The sequence below is a fragment of the Fusarium proliferatum genome (assembly GCF_900067095.1).
Source record: "Fusarium proliferatum ET1 genome assembly, contig: FPRO_scaffold003, whole genome shotgun sequence".
Classification (NCBI taxonomy): domain Eukaryota; kingdom Fungi; phylum Ascomycota; class Sordariomycetes; order Hypocreales; family Nectriaceae; genus Fusarium; species Fusarium proliferatum.
In genome coordinates, this window is record NW_022194792.1 from 1,280,563 (window position 1) to 1,294,686 (window position 14,124).

The 14,124-nt window shown below is 47.6% G+C and overlaps 6 protein-coding genes across 6 annotated transcripts; 3 read left to right on the top strand and 3 right to left on the bottom strand.

Moving 5' to 3' along the window:
- Positions 1–482: 482 nt before the first annotated feature.
- On the bottom strand, positions 483–1,128 carry FPRO_06678 (uncharacterized protein; the record flags this gene model as incomplete). The annotated part of the gene is made up of 2 exons (XM_031228382.1): positions 483–979; positions 1,032–1,128. The coding sequence occupies 2 exons, from the start codon at positions 1,126–1,128 to the stop codon at positions 483–485; spliced, it is 594 nt and encodes a 197-aa protein (XP_031078724.1).
- Positions 1,129–1,631: 503 nt separating this feature from the next.
- Positions 1,632–3,147, bottom strand: FPRO_06677 (putative alanine-glyoxylate aminotransferase AGT2; the record flags this gene model as incomplete). Its single annotated transcript, XM_031228383.1, has 3 exons — positions 1,632–2,357; positions 2,415–2,758; positions 2,808–3,147. 3 exons carry the CDS (start codon positions 3,145–3,147, stop codon positions 1,632–1,634), a joined length of 1,410 nt encoding a protein of 469 aa, XP_031078725.1.
- Positions 3,148–4,333: 1,186 nt separating this feature from the next.
- FPRO_06676 (related to tetracycline resistance proteins) lies at positions 4,334–5,994 on the top strand (the record flags this gene model as incomplete). Its single annotated transcript, XM_031228385.1, has 6 exons — positions 4,334–4,591; positions 4,644–4,658; positions 4,717–4,914; positions 4,973–5,360; positions 5,418–5,678; positions 5,738–5,994. 6 exons carry the CDS (start codon positions 4,334–4,336, stop codon positions 5,992–5,994), a joined length of 1,377 nt encoding a protein of 458 aa, XP_031078726.1.
- Positions 5,995–6,381: 387 nt separating this feature from the next.
- Positions 6,382–7,249, bottom strand: FPRO_06675 (uncharacterized protein; the record flags this gene model as incomplete). Its single annotated transcript, XM_031228386.1, has 3 exons — positions 6,382–6,945; positions 7,002–7,172; positions 7,229–7,249. 3 exons carry the CDS (start codon positions 7,247–7,249, stop codon positions 6,382–6,384), a joined length of 756 nt encoding a protein of 251 aa, XP_031078727.1.
- A 1,423-nt stretch (positions 7,250–8,672) lies between these two features.
- Positions 8,673–10,872, top strand: FPRO_06674 (uncharacterized protein; the record flags this gene model as incomplete). The annotated part of the gene is made up of 8 exons (XM_031228387.1): positions 8,673–8,784; positions 8,847–8,981; positions 9,036–9,107; positions 9,153–9,289; positions 9,341–9,814; positions 9,881–9,954; positions 10,005–10,419; positions 10,474–10,872. 8 exons carry the CDS (start codon positions 8,673–8,675, stop codon positions 10,870–10,872), a joined length of 1,818 nt encoding a protein of 605 aa, XP_031078728.1.
- Positions 10,873–11,479: 607 nt separating this feature from the next.
- On the top strand, positions 11,480–13,973 carry FPRO_06673 (uncharacterized protein; the record flags this gene model as incomplete). Its single annotated transcript, XM_031228388.1, has 3 exons — positions 11,480–11,651; positions 11,752–13,018; positions 13,076–13,973. 3 exons carry the CDS (start codon positions 11,480–11,482, stop codon positions 13,971–13,973), a joined length of 2,337 nt encoding a protein of 778 aa, XP_031078729.1.
- Between the last annotated feature and the right edge of the window lie 151 nt (positions 13,974–14,124).

Consider the following 14,124-nt stretch of genomic DNA (forward strand, 5'->3'; position numbering starts at 1 on the left):
TTAACCCGGATGATATTGTACGAATTTGGAGTGACTGATCTATAGGCTATCGTGAGGTATGTTGGAAGCGTGCAGGAGGATGTCGTGTGCAACAGATACCAAATCTTGCTAAGGCGACCTTTGTGATATATGAGCCCTATCGATAGCCATCAAAGATCTCGTCAAGGTCAGCAGCGTTTGAGGCGCGGGGTAGTCAGCCAACTCATGGTTTAGGAAGGCGGTCGAGAATGGCAGCAGAGTGCAGGACTTCGAAATCCTTCAAAATACTGGAGCGACAACGTCCACAAATAACATGAGGGAAAGAAGCTCTACTATAAGTAATCTAGATAGAATCACAAGAATGATATTAGCATCATTCCACAAGGTCGATTATTATCAATCTTGGCCGCATTGTGAGCTGCATAGCTTAGCGTAGATAAATATCTCATGCGTATTTCCTCAAGATAATCTACTATTATAAAAGGCAATGTTAGAATATCCATTTACTCTTTCCACTGCACCTGAAAGTCACTGAATTCGACTTTCAGAGGACCCTTCGCAGTTTTATCCGGTCTGGCTGCCAAGGCGCTTACATCCAAGACCCAATCATCCTGCTCCTCGCAAAGAATCCAGCAAATTTCCCTCAATGGCAATCGTTCCTTAACACTTCCATCATCATCCAGAATGAGCTGGTGGATCCAAACATTACCACCTTCCTTTGCTACTTGCAGGGTAATACTCTGACCTTCTGTGGCCGTCACAGGGTACAGACTCATATCGGCGAACCTATCACAGGCGACAGTGCTCAAGTGAGGCTTTCCAGCGTAGAGCTCAATACCCGACTTGATCCACTTGCTGTGAGGAGCCGCTGGGTCAGATGCTTTACGTGGCACGATGACGATGCCAGACTGGTCGTAGAGATTCTCCCACTTAGCAGAGAAGGTGACACGAGCAGAAACAAAAGCCTTGAGTGGGCCCGAGATGGTATGGACGTCGGGAACTGCCATAATGAGTAAGCTTGAGTGAGAGTGGCATAGTCTAGCTTGACTTACTGTTCCACGCGTTATGCCCAGGCTTTCGCCAGATGTCTGTCCCTGGTCCAGCCTCAACAATGAAAGGTGGGGTGAGCTGTTTTTGATTGGTAGACATTTTGGCGTGAGAAGACTGTAGTACAAAGGCTTTTTTCGTCGCTTGGTATGGGTTAAAATGGAAGGTGATAATTCCAGAATGTGAGGAATGCGAAAGGTATGAAATGGTCAGCAAACGCCCTTTTATTCTCTATGTCAGCCTTGGTTACTTAAGCAAACAGATGAGGGGAACGCCCAGATGTCATGTATTACGTTGAGGTAACCAGGGTAAGCTCATATCATCAAGGTGGAGAGTGGTCCTCGGCTATTACTCCACGTACCCTCCCGTGTTACGACACTCCACAGCACCTGATGGAAATACACAAGCGAAGTCAAGAAATTCTACAGCCATTTCGAGGTCTTTAGTCTGATTCTTACTAGGAGTATGACTTGTAAATAATAAGGGGTGTGCTCATTCTATTTTATTTTCCCTCTCTACTGTTGTGATACTATGAAACTCCCCAATCAGGATCCAGATAGATCAAAGCTTCTAGGACTCTGGCCAAGAATAATTCGCAACCTCATCTAGGCTAAGATCTCACCCTTCGCTCTGACCTCTTCAAACACACTGTCAACAACACGAGATGCACGGTACACAATCTCCTCGACATCACGGGGCGTGACGGTGAAAGGAGGTGCCAACAAGAAGTGATCACCATTCCAGCCATCAGCACATCCAGTAGATGAGAAGAGGCATACGTCATAGCCCTTCTCGAGACCGCGAAGTCGCATTCGACGAGCGAGGTTCAGCTTCGGATCCAATGGCCGCTTGGTGGCCTTGTCAGCGACGAACTCAATGCACCAGAACATACCACGACCGCGAACTTGACCAACGTTAGGGTGGCTGTCAAAAGCTCGGTGGAGTAGATGTCCAAGGAGAATACCCATGAGGCGAGCATTGCGGACGAGGTCATCATCTCGGATGATGCGCTGCACCTCCAGAGCGGCGACTACGTTGAGAGGATGACACTGGTAGGTCTGACCGTGCTGGAAGGATGCACTCCCTTGCTTCAGACCATCGATAACGCGGTCGTGGATGAGGAGTGCTGAAATAGTACCGTAGCCGGCAGCTAACCCCTTGCCAACAGCTTGGATATCAGGGACTACGCCATCGTATTGCCAGGCATGCATGTGTCCAGTTCGTCCGAGACCGCACATGACCTCATCGAAGATAATGAGTGCGCCATGACGATGGCAAACAGCCTTCATGGCAGCCAGATATCCAGGGAGTGCAGTAACACAACCCAGAGCCTAACGTGGGTTAGTAGTAGCTCTGTCATTTGTAGGAGCTCATAGAAAGTGACTTACAGTCCCAACCATGGGTTCCAAGATGAAAGCGCAGACGTTCTGGGGACCAATCCGCTGGAACTCATCATCCAGCTCTTGAGCCAGTCTGATAACATATTGCTCCTCAGTCTCGCCATCTTCAAGATCCCTGTATGGGTGGCAAGGAGAGACGTGGCTGACATTAGTGGCGAGAACGTCAAGGAAAGGTTCCTTTCGGGCTTTAAGATCTCCGACAGCCAAGGCTCCCATGGTACATCCATGCCAGGAGCTCTGTCTGGCTATGAAGTGAGAACGAGGTGCACCTGGGTCCTTCTCAAGAAAGTACTGCCGGGCAAGCTTCATGGCGGCTTCGACCGCCTCAGAACCTTTTTTCATGTTAGACAATGTCTTACTCTACTCAGAAAGAATACTCACCAGAGCCGAGGAAGCATGCTCTCGACAATTCGCCGCCAGTAGATTGGACGAGGATGTCGGCGAGTTCATGAGAAGGGCTGTTCTGGAAGTAACCAGGATGAGCATAGGTGAACTTATTCAGCTGCTTAATAATGGCGTTTTTGACTCTCGCATTGTTGTGGCCGATGGCAGAAACAGCAGCTCCGCCTGTAGAGTCAATGATCTTTTGGCCATTCTTCAATGTGAAGTAAAGCCCATCAGCAGATTCAACTGTTGGTGCTGCAGAAGGGTAGACGCTCTGGTAGAATAGAGAGTTCTCCGAGATGATAGGCTCGTCGATAAGGGGGCCAAGAGATCCCATTGTGGTATAAGAGAAGGTTAGGGTGATGAAAGATGTAAGTTTGAATTCTAGTTCTGAAATAAGAGGAAAGCTATATTCTGAGGAAGCGTTATAGGTGAGTATCAAGAGAGGCTTTATACTTATTCTTCAATTAGAGGCGGCCTTTGTACGGTGCAGGTTAATGCCCGGTATCAACAATCAAACTCCTTTCACGCGCTTACAGCAAACACGAAGCCATCCTGTCACTTCCCTCTACGTTAGGACATTCACCATCGCTTACAATGTCGCATACACCACCAAGACCTCTGACATATCCCGAGTCTACAGATTACAGCCTCATGCTCCCACAGACAGATACGGGAGCTATGATAGGTGTTCTTGCTCTCCACATCCGTAAGGGTACTCTACACGAAAGAAACCTGGATTTGGTGATAATGACACGGCTGTGGAGTAGAGCTTCATGTTTCAAGGCCTGACTACGACTCACAGTGAGAAATCGGTAATCGCTTCTGCTTCTGGCACTAATGTAACGCTATGCTTACGCAGAGATATAGCTCACAGCTGCATGCAGAACATGTCAGATCCTAGAAGGAACCATTCGCGAGCGTGAAGCCCAATTATCTCTGAGACCCCTGTCGGTCGTGTAAATCTCCCCATGGAGTGAACCCCCACACAAGATCCTTCATTACTGGAGTCGCGGGATGTGATGGCCCACAGGTACCCACACAGTTTGGGAGCATTCACGGTAATAAGCAGGGATAATAAGCATATCCAATAGATCCACTAATCTTTTGAACCTGCGTAATGCTTACTGTATCGCGGATGCCGAAGTATGCATGCCTTCCTACCAATTATCGTCGCCTGGCGAGAATACCCAACTTGGAAGCCTGGAGGATTCCGCTTACATGCAACCCACTCTATTACGACAATAGTTGCTTTCTTGCCACAACATCATCTCCGCTCTTTGTGTTTGCCGAGATCCTCAACAAAGAGACATTGAGAGAGCAAGGGAGAAAACTAAACAAACAAGGTTCTTTTGCCATGTTACACAAGATACAGTGAAATTCAGACTTGCGTGATCAACAGTGTAATTTCTATTACTCAAAGAAATTAGTTTTGTCATCAGCAATCGCAATGAATTATAATAACAAAATCAAGAGCCATTCTTTCAACATCTTACTCAGAATCAAGAACGGTAATCTCCATCATGACGAGTATCAATTTGACAGCAGCTGGCTCAGCTACTGATGCAATTGACCTAGAGTCTCTTCCTCGCCTTTCGCACCGCGGTGAGGAAGAAGGCAGACGACCAGTCGACTTTGCGCAACAGGGAGTCGAAACCAATGGTTCATCCCAGGAGACTATTGCTCCGCCAAAATGGAACTATCCTCCTATCAACAAATATCGTACTGCGGCGACATTCTGGTCATTTCTTGTTGTAGGAATGAATGATGGGTCTTATGGTGTAAGATTGGCTCTTCCTTCTACGAGCGCGATTGCTAATTATGATATCTTAGGCTTTGGTTCCCTTGGTGAGTATTATCTTGATGCCTCTGTGGTGAACTAGGCGTGGCTTACTATTTATCACAGCTTGAGGATTATTACCACAAAAACCATACCCTCGTGTCTTTAGTGTTCCTAACACCCTTTGTTGGCTATGCTATCGCTTCTGCTATCAACAGCCTAATGCATGTGCATTTTGGTCAAAGAGGCGTAGCGTTGCTTGCTCCCCTTTGTCATATTGTACCATATCTCATTTTTTCCTTCCATCCCCCGTACCCCGTCATGGTAGGTGACACTACACTCTCAAAGTTAGAGTCCAAAATGGCTAATGGCTGTTCTTTAGATTTCCATGTATGTCCTTGTCGGCATAGGAAATGGACTTGCTGATGCCGCGTGGTGTTCTTTCATAGGACAGATGATGAACTCGCACGAGATGTCTGGCATTCTACAGGCGTGTTACGCCCTTGGTGCTACCATTGCTCCTCTTGTCGCGACTGGTCTCTCTGGAGAAGGTATGCCAGGCTGGTATGCATTTTTCTATGTCATGACGGCTGCGTCGGTCGTAGAGCTCATCGCCTTGACAATCACGTTTTGGACACAGACTGGAGCCGTCTACTTGTCTGAAGCGCCCTCAGCATCTGGGGCTAAATCAGGTCGAATGCGACAGGTCCTAAAGAACAAGCTGTCGTGGATTTTTGCCTTTTTTGTGTTTGGATACTGTGGAGCTGAAGGTGAGTACTGAATTACTTCTCTCTCGTTGTTACATTTACTGACAATCTTTTTCCTAGTGGCTCTTGGTGGTTGGGTGGTTGTCTTCATGCAGAAAAGACGTAACGCCTCAGCTATCGTCGGCAGTGCCGTGGCCACGGGGTTTTGGGGCGGAATGACAGTCGGGCGCCTCTTTTTATCCTTGGTAACAGTCCGGCTGGGAGAGTTCTGGGCCATGTTTTTATACATCGGAGTAACTATTGCTTTGGAGCTTGTCTTTTGGCTGGTGCCGAACCTGGTCGTTAGTGCAGTAGCAGCAGCACTAATTGGCGTTGCCATGGGTATGTTTTCATCACAGATTCTATGCAGGATTGCTCATAGCTAACATTATAATGTCTAGGGCCAATGTATCCTGTTGCAGTTGTTCTCATTACCAAGGTCATGCCCCGCTCTCTCCATGTCGGGACTATCGGTTTCGCTGCTTCCTTCGGTGGTTCTGGCGGTGCAATATTGCCTTTTGCCGTTGGCGCCATTGCACAGGCTAAGGGAGTGCAGACACTTCAACCCATTGTCCTCGCTATTTGCGTCGTTCTTGGCTGTTTGTGGCTGCTTCTTCCCCGCAGGCCAGTGGAGAAGGACCAGACGGATGGCAGTTAGAACTCTACGTATGATAGAAAAACATAGAATGTTTGAGCGGTAGTGCAAGGCTAGAAGAGAAAACAGTGCGAGGCATATACTTAGAGTTACTATACATCATCTAATTAAAGCTTGTTCTTTTATCGCGCATTTAAACTTTCTAAAACAGTGTCTGCTACGGTTTTGATATTTCTCGCATGAAGTACCCTAGTTGTGGTTTTCTCATGCAACACTTAGCAAAAGCTATAGGATTTCAGTGGTTGTCTACCTAAAGACTCTAAATTTTGTAAGACATGGATGAACTGGAGGTTGCTTCAGAAGACTAACGATACTGAAACTGATAGGTTCAAGTATACTTTAATTCTATATAGCCTAGCCCTGAATACGGTATGGTCTCTTGAAATTGCATCATTCCGTGAGATGAGTCTCAATCTTGCACAAAATATCTGGGAACTCATCCCAACTACTCATGACAAACTTACAACCCACGTTCTCAAGAACTACACGCAGTGCCTCAGCCTCCTTGGGCGTGTCGCATGCGCCAGTGTAGCCGACCGTGATGATACCAGCGCACTTAGCAGAGCTTGCACCAGAGCGACTGTCCTCGACTGCAACGCACTCACTAGCGCTCTTATCCATAGTCCTCAAGGCGTGTAGATACACAGCTGGATCAGGCTTTGAAGTAGGAACAGGAAGCGAGTCTGCAGCGCTGAAAACGTCGTTTGGATCGAAGAAGTCGGCTTGGCCAGCTTTATCAAGAGAAGAGCGCACGCGACGCAGCGCTGATGAAGATACTACAGCGAGTCGATAGTGTCCTTTGAGACGCTCCAGTTCAGCATTGGCGCCTTCACATGGTTCCAACTTTTGCATAAGCTTGGAGATGACGCGATCGTCTTCCATGCTGGCATAATGCTCCAGCTCCTCATCCGAGATGTTGCACGAGACATTGAACTTGGCCTCAATAGCGCGAATCTATCAACAGCGATTCAGTCAATTGTGCGTAGCTACTATTGGAATTGGTCACTCACCATGTTTTGGAAGTTTTGTCCAACAAACTCTCGTTGCAAATAGCGGCCCGTAAAGCTCAGGTTAACTTTACGGGCAGCGAATATCTCATTGGTGAGATCAGCGCTTGCTTCGAACGCAAGAGATTCTGACTGCACAAGGGTATTGTCGCAATCCAGAAGGAGCGTTGTTATCTTCATTGAGTTCATTAGTTAATGGTGTTAGTGTAAAATGGAAAACAGTTGCTAACCTTCTCAGGACGGGATCCCATCGTGGTAGATTTTGTTCCTGTGTGACCGTGATCGAAGACGATGTTACTGGAAACGAGCAATGAGCGAAGGGGTGAGAACGAAGGTTGACAATAAATGGATTATGATATATCATATTCTTACCTGCTATTGCAAAGCATTACTTGAAATCTTGACACAACATTTCGCATTGTTATCGTATTTCTTCTTTTCTCTTTTCACGTAAGCGGTGACGACGTGGATGCTTATGCAATATTTGCCGTTGACAGCACACCCTTAGGGTCTGAGTACATAACCCCTGCATCGACTCACATCAGCCTTACAGGTCATGTCAGCCTATAGTAGTATCCGTTATCGCGTATATCCATTCCTAATGACGCGGTAGGACTAATGCACGTCACATCTTCTAAATGCCGCACCCTATTTCAAATCCTAAAAGCTGCACGCAGTAAGAAAAGTGCCTGTCAGAGGATCTCACCCTGCGCTTATGTGATTGACTGCCAGGTTCGGATTTAGAGGGACATAATGCAGCGCGGGTTGATGACAATGCAGCCTGGCTTCAGTGGCGAATGTAACACTTTTCCTGTTGTATCCATAGATTCTTGCGTTGCATACAGGGTCGCTTACAGAGCATCCACTCAGACTCACGATGTTGCAAACGCGCTCCAATGAACCCCTGGCCCGTGATCCTGAAGGATTTCACTGCAACATAAAGTTAGCTCAACGATCTCCGCGACAGACTCGTTCCGCGGGATCCCAAATTCGGTGGAGAATTTGGTCACTGCATATGCATTCCTTCTGCGACGGCTCGGCTCCGTCATACCCTGCCTGAACCGTTATTTCTAACTGTTCCTTTCAGTCTCGCTCCGCATTCCTAAAACACGGCAGTTGACTATGGAAAATGCTATAGTAAGCTCTGACTGAATGATCGTCCCCGATGCTTACTAGTATTGGGAACCCGATTCGAGGATATCACACAGTGTCTTATACACGGTCTGGAGTCTCATATCTCGCGAAGAACAAGCTTAGAAGTGTTCCACAGGCGGAGGTTATGTCTATGTCGGTACTAGGGCTTAGAGTATGTTGACTCAGTAGGTTATACGAATCCACTTGGTTATGGTTACACAGATTGTCAAGATCTTGGTCATGGAAACTATTCCACCGTCTTACGAAGATGGGCTCATTGCCTACCCGTCAAGTCAGGAAGATGGATACGCGGCTTTGCTCTTACCTAATTCCTAGCCATACAGTAGCTAGAGGAGAAACTAGGCGCCAGATTTCGTGCTTGGACACGAGAGGTTGAAAGTCAAAGTGTTTCTTGACGACTGATTCAATCGCTGGAGACATAATCTATAAAGCGAGCTATTAACAACGTGATCAAAAGTTGTTTGCTGTACACTGTTCCTTCATCTTCGACACTCCCAGCTCCTCCTCTCAGTCTTCATTATGCGGTTTGCCATTACTTCAGTGCTTCTTTTATCACAAGTCTCATCAATCACTGCACGAGACGATCATGAGTCTACTCTCAGTAGCACGTATGACTTCGTGATTGTGGGTGGTAAGTGTGCAGGTCTTCACCTCATCCGGTACCTTCAATTAATAACAATGGCTGCATCACAGGTGGGACTACTGGTCTCATCCTCGCAGATAGGCTGAGTGAGTCTGGTGATCAGAAGGTACTCGTGCTGGAAGCTGGATCTGATCCAAATGTTGTGGCCATGCATCAAGCGCCTGGTGCTGTTGAATACATCGCTGGTAAGCTCAAATATAATGATGAGCTGTTCAAGAATCGCTGACCTTTTACTTTAGGTACGGCCATCGACTGGAACTTCTATACGGAGCCTCAAGAAGGACTGGATGGTCGTAAACTTGCATACCATCGTAAGTGCCATATTCCATCAGATCATATAGTACTAACCCTTGTAGGCGGACGCGGTCTTGGTGGTAGCAGTATCCTCAACGGACTCTACTACGGAAGGGGCTCGGCTAATGTCTACGATCATTGGGTTGAGCTAGGGAATCCAGGTTGGAGCTGGGAAGACGTGTATCCATCTTTCATCAAGGTAAGCATCGTCACCTACGATTGCAAGTCATTCCGCTAATTTAGGGAACAGAGTACTCACTTCAATGCTCCCAATAATGGAACGGGTTACAACCAAAGGTATCAGACCTGGGACCCCTCAGCATATTCCAATGGTCCACTAGAAATTGGTTACCAAGGATACGTCCCACCCTCGAGCATTGCTTTCATCGATGCTTGCGCAGCGGTCAATATCCCCATAGTCCCGGACCTCAACAACGGGAAGAACGTTGGCGTTAAACAAGGAACTGCCACTCTGACCTCAAAGTACCGACGTAGCTCAGCCTACGACTATTACAAGGCAGCCAGCAAACGGCCTAATGTCGACATTCTTCACAACGCCCCTGTCCAGCAGATCATCTTCTCAAAGAATGCTACTGGATTCCCCGTTGCGACTGGCGTCAACTTCATTGATCACTCTCAAGGTCGTCACCGCACTGCTACCGCTTCAAAGGAGATTGTCGTCACCCTGGGAACTTTTCAGTCGCCCCAAATGCTGATGGTCTCGGTAAGAACACCCTCCAGTGACTGATTGCCCTTGCATTTGCCAAGATAGGAGCCAACAAGATGACAGGGTATTGGCCCGGAGGCCACGCTTGACGCTTTCAATATAGAGCCAGTTGTCATTAATGAAAATGTGGGACAGCAGTAGGTCATCTTAAGTCCTTGTTTATACGACATATTCTTACAGCATGTAGCATGATGGATCATAACCTGTACAGCATCTCAGCCACAGTAGTTCCCGAAGCTTCAACTCATCAGCTTATGTTTAACTCAACCGCCGTCGAAGCCTCGCAAGAGGAATACTACACCACTGGCAAGGGAGTCTACACAGCACCTGGAGGTATTACCAATGGCTTCCAAGAGCTGTCAAACACACAACTTCGAAACATTGGTGCTGAAGCCGTCGTCGATGCTGGCCTTACCAACCGGTCTACAGTAGAGTTCCTCTTTGAATCCTTCTTCTATCCTAATAGTCCAGGTCCCACCTACGAACCATCATCTGATAGCTCGTACATATCTATCTCTGTCTCGAGTATGGTTGCACTATCTAAAGGCAATATAACCATCCAGTCCAGCGGCATGTCCGATGCCCCCATCATCAACCCCAACGTATGTTGTCATGATTGCAGCTCTCATTAATTGTCCAACACTAACTGTTTTCAGTACTACACTCACCCCGCTGATCGCGCTATCGCCATCAACGCGTTCCGCGACGCACGGAAGATCCTTGCCCATTCTGCTTTTGCAAATTTAACTGTCGGGCCTAACCATGGAGAGGTTGCTCCAGGTGTTTCCAACGTTGCTTCGGACGACGATGAAGCTATTTTTGAGTACATCAAAGCTACAACGGTTCCTAATTGGCACGCTTCTGGAACTAATCGCATGCTTCCACTCGAGGACGGCGGCGTTGTTGATTCCCGACTTCGAGTCTATGGAGTGCAGGGCCTGAGGGTTATTGATAGTAGCATCATGCCGACAGTTCCAGACGTTAATATCGCTGGCCCGGTGTACATGTTGGGTGAGCATGGTGCAACTATGATCAAAGAGGATTGGGATATCTGATCATAAGGGGCTTAAGTGGGAGGAACTAATTTAGCTCATCTTTTTATCCTATCGGCTCCTATAAATCTCACTAAAGAAATTAATATGGTGTCTTTATCTCAAGTCAATTTCGGTATGCCGGTCGCCCTTATCTGACGTCGACAAATTCTTTGTTGTTTGACCGGTATAGTTCGCCGAGGTTTACCGGGCGCTAATATCTCACGAATCAAGCTATGTCACCTTGATCGGAAACTCATGGCCTTTTAGCCGAGATACGACGTGACTACAAAGACTATCTTACTATCTAAGTAATTGATAGCCATGGAATTGCGGGGGTAATTGTCGTTCTTCTTTCCCCGCATTCGTTCAGATCACCGGGTTTCGCCACATGACATCCGGTCTCGTTAGGCAGTGCTCAATGTCATGATGCCGCTGTCATTCCCACTTTACACTACCATCCTGGCGTAACCCAGGGGGGTATTCCAGGTTCAAGGATGTATGGAAATCTACCGTTGTGTATATCAGAGAGGGGTAGCTAGGTACTTAAGAAACATCTGTAGCCACGCGCTTTCTCTGGGCACGAGAGTACGGAGTACTATCCCATCTTAGAGGTGATATACTACTCACAATGGGTTACCTAAATCGGTTCCTGCCAGTGTTGTTCCTTTTCTGGACGAGTGTTCTGGCGATGCTCCCTGCATCATACGATGTTATCTGGGATAAACCTGGTGTCAATGGTTCAGCCGACTCCATGCCTCTTGGTGGCGGTGATATTGGCCTTAACACTTGGTACGAGAATGGTCAGTCAGCCGTCAGCCCGTCGACAACATGCCTGAGCACGCAATTTGTAATTCTGGTTGTGGCCAAAGATTTATTAATTACTGATACATCTTGTAACAGGCACTATTCTCATGTACATCGCCAAGAGCGGAACCTTTGACGAGAACAATTCTCTGCTGAAGCTGGGTCGCGTCAGACTCTCCTTTGACCCCAATCCGTTTGACAGCAAGTCGTTCGAGCAAAGGCTACTACTCAACGATGGTTATGTCAAGTACACTGGTGAGGACAATGCGACTGCCAAGATTTGGGTTGACGTCTTCAATCCCGTTGTGCACATCGAGGTCGATAGCCCTGAGAGGATCGCTGTCAAGGTCGCCTACGAAAACTGGCGCTACGAAGACCGCGAAATCATCAATGAGGAGCGCAACCAAGGTTCATGGGGCATCTACACCTCCAAGATCGCAAACGGCACCACCTACGCCGACAAGATTGGCTTCCATGAGAATGGTGTCCTTATGAGCCATCGTAACGAGAAGCTGGATCTATGGAACTTTCAGATGAAGCAGCAAGGACTTGAGAAGCACTCTGATAAGATGTACAACCCCATGCGCAACAATGAGTTTGGCATCTTTGTCCATTCCGAGCAGTTGAAACCCGGTGTCATCACAAATGGTCACTACATCAACACTACTTACAAAGCTTGGAATCTTGAGACCAAATCTCCTAGCAAGTCTTTCAAGGTTACATTGTCAATGTATCAGGCTCAGACCAAGAGTCACGATGAGTGGTACAAAGGACTCCAGAAGGTGATTAAGTCCGCGGTCAAGAACACCCAGGACGCGACTCTGACCTGGTGGCACAATTACTGGGCACGATCATATATCATCATCAATGAGGAAAAGGGCGAGAAGGATTCAGGCTTCCAGGTCGGCAAAAACTACCAGATCTGGCGATATCTCATGGGATGCAATGCCAAGGGTGACTGGCCCACGAAGTTCAATGGCGGTCTTTGGACTTTTGATCCCATCTATGTCAATATTTGGCGTCCCTACACACCCGACTATCGCCGTTGGGGAGGCGGTACCTTCACTGCCCAGAACCAACGTCTACTATACTGGCCTCTTCTGCGATCTGGTGACTTTGATATCATGACGCAGCAGTTTGACTTTTACAAGCGCATCACTCCCAATGCCGTTCTTCGCGGTCAGGTCTACCAGGATATCGATGCTGCGTACTTCTTGGAGCAGATCGATAACACTGGTTTGTCAAATGTGTTTGAGTATAATGCGCAGTGGTACGATGATGATGCTAATACTCCGCGGCCTGATTTCTTTCCTGATGGTGAGTTGTGGAATGTCTGGCTGAACCATGTGCAGGATACGGCCAAGTAAGTGTTGCCCAATTATCTTCCTTCCGGTGAAGTGTTTCTAACAATTGACTTTAGTGAGTTCGCCGATATGATCCTGCAGGCCAACATTTACTCTGGCTTCGACGTAAAGCCATACCTCGAATTCATCGAGTATCAACTGGCTTGGTTCGACAAATTCTACACTCGGGAAATGCAGAAGCGCAACCCTTGGCCCTTAACCGGTATGGCTGGCAACGAATCTCTGGTCATATATCCAGGCTCTGGTGCCGAGACATACAAAGAGTCATATAATCCCGTCTCCACCCTGGCTGGTCTGCGTCAAGTTGTCAAAGATCTTCTCATCGTCGACGAGTATGCACTTCAGAACAAGACCTATTACACCAAGTACCTGGCCAAGATCCCTGCGAACACTTTGCGCCAGCAGCAAGGTCACACTTGCATTGCTCCCGCCGAAGCATACACACGCGTTCAAAACAGCGAAGTTCCTCAACTTTACACTGTCTTCCCTTGGCCCGAATACGGTCTTGGTCTTCCCAACCTCACGCACGCTATCAACACTTATCTCTACGACACCGAGACATTCTCATTCCACGGTAACACTGGCTGGAAGCAAGATGTTATTTGGCTTGCACGAATGGGATTCACAGCCAACGCGACCGCCATGACAGAGGAGCGGTACGCACCAAGTAAAGTGTGCAAGTTTCCGACTTTTAAGGGCCCCAATTTCGATTGGACACCTGATTTGAATCACTACGGTTCTGCGGCCATTGGACTGCAGGAGCAGCTCATTCAGACTTTTGTTGGAAACGACATTAGATTGCTTGCTGCTTGGCCCAAGACTTGGGACGCGCGATTCAAAGTTTGGGCTCCGCATAATACCACGGTCGAGGGTATCGTGAAGGCTGGTAAGATGGAGAAGCTCACGGTCCTGCCCAAACCTCGCAGCAGCGATGTCATTGTTGGTCAAGATTGAACGCGATAGTTTGATGAGCTGTAGTAAAGAAATAATATGATTTATTAAGTTGCAGGAAGAGATCCCAATACTAGACGTGAACCGTGTGGATTTTGCGAAGGTCTAAACTTCATATAACAGCAACGCGTGGCTCACGGAAGATTCCAGGCAC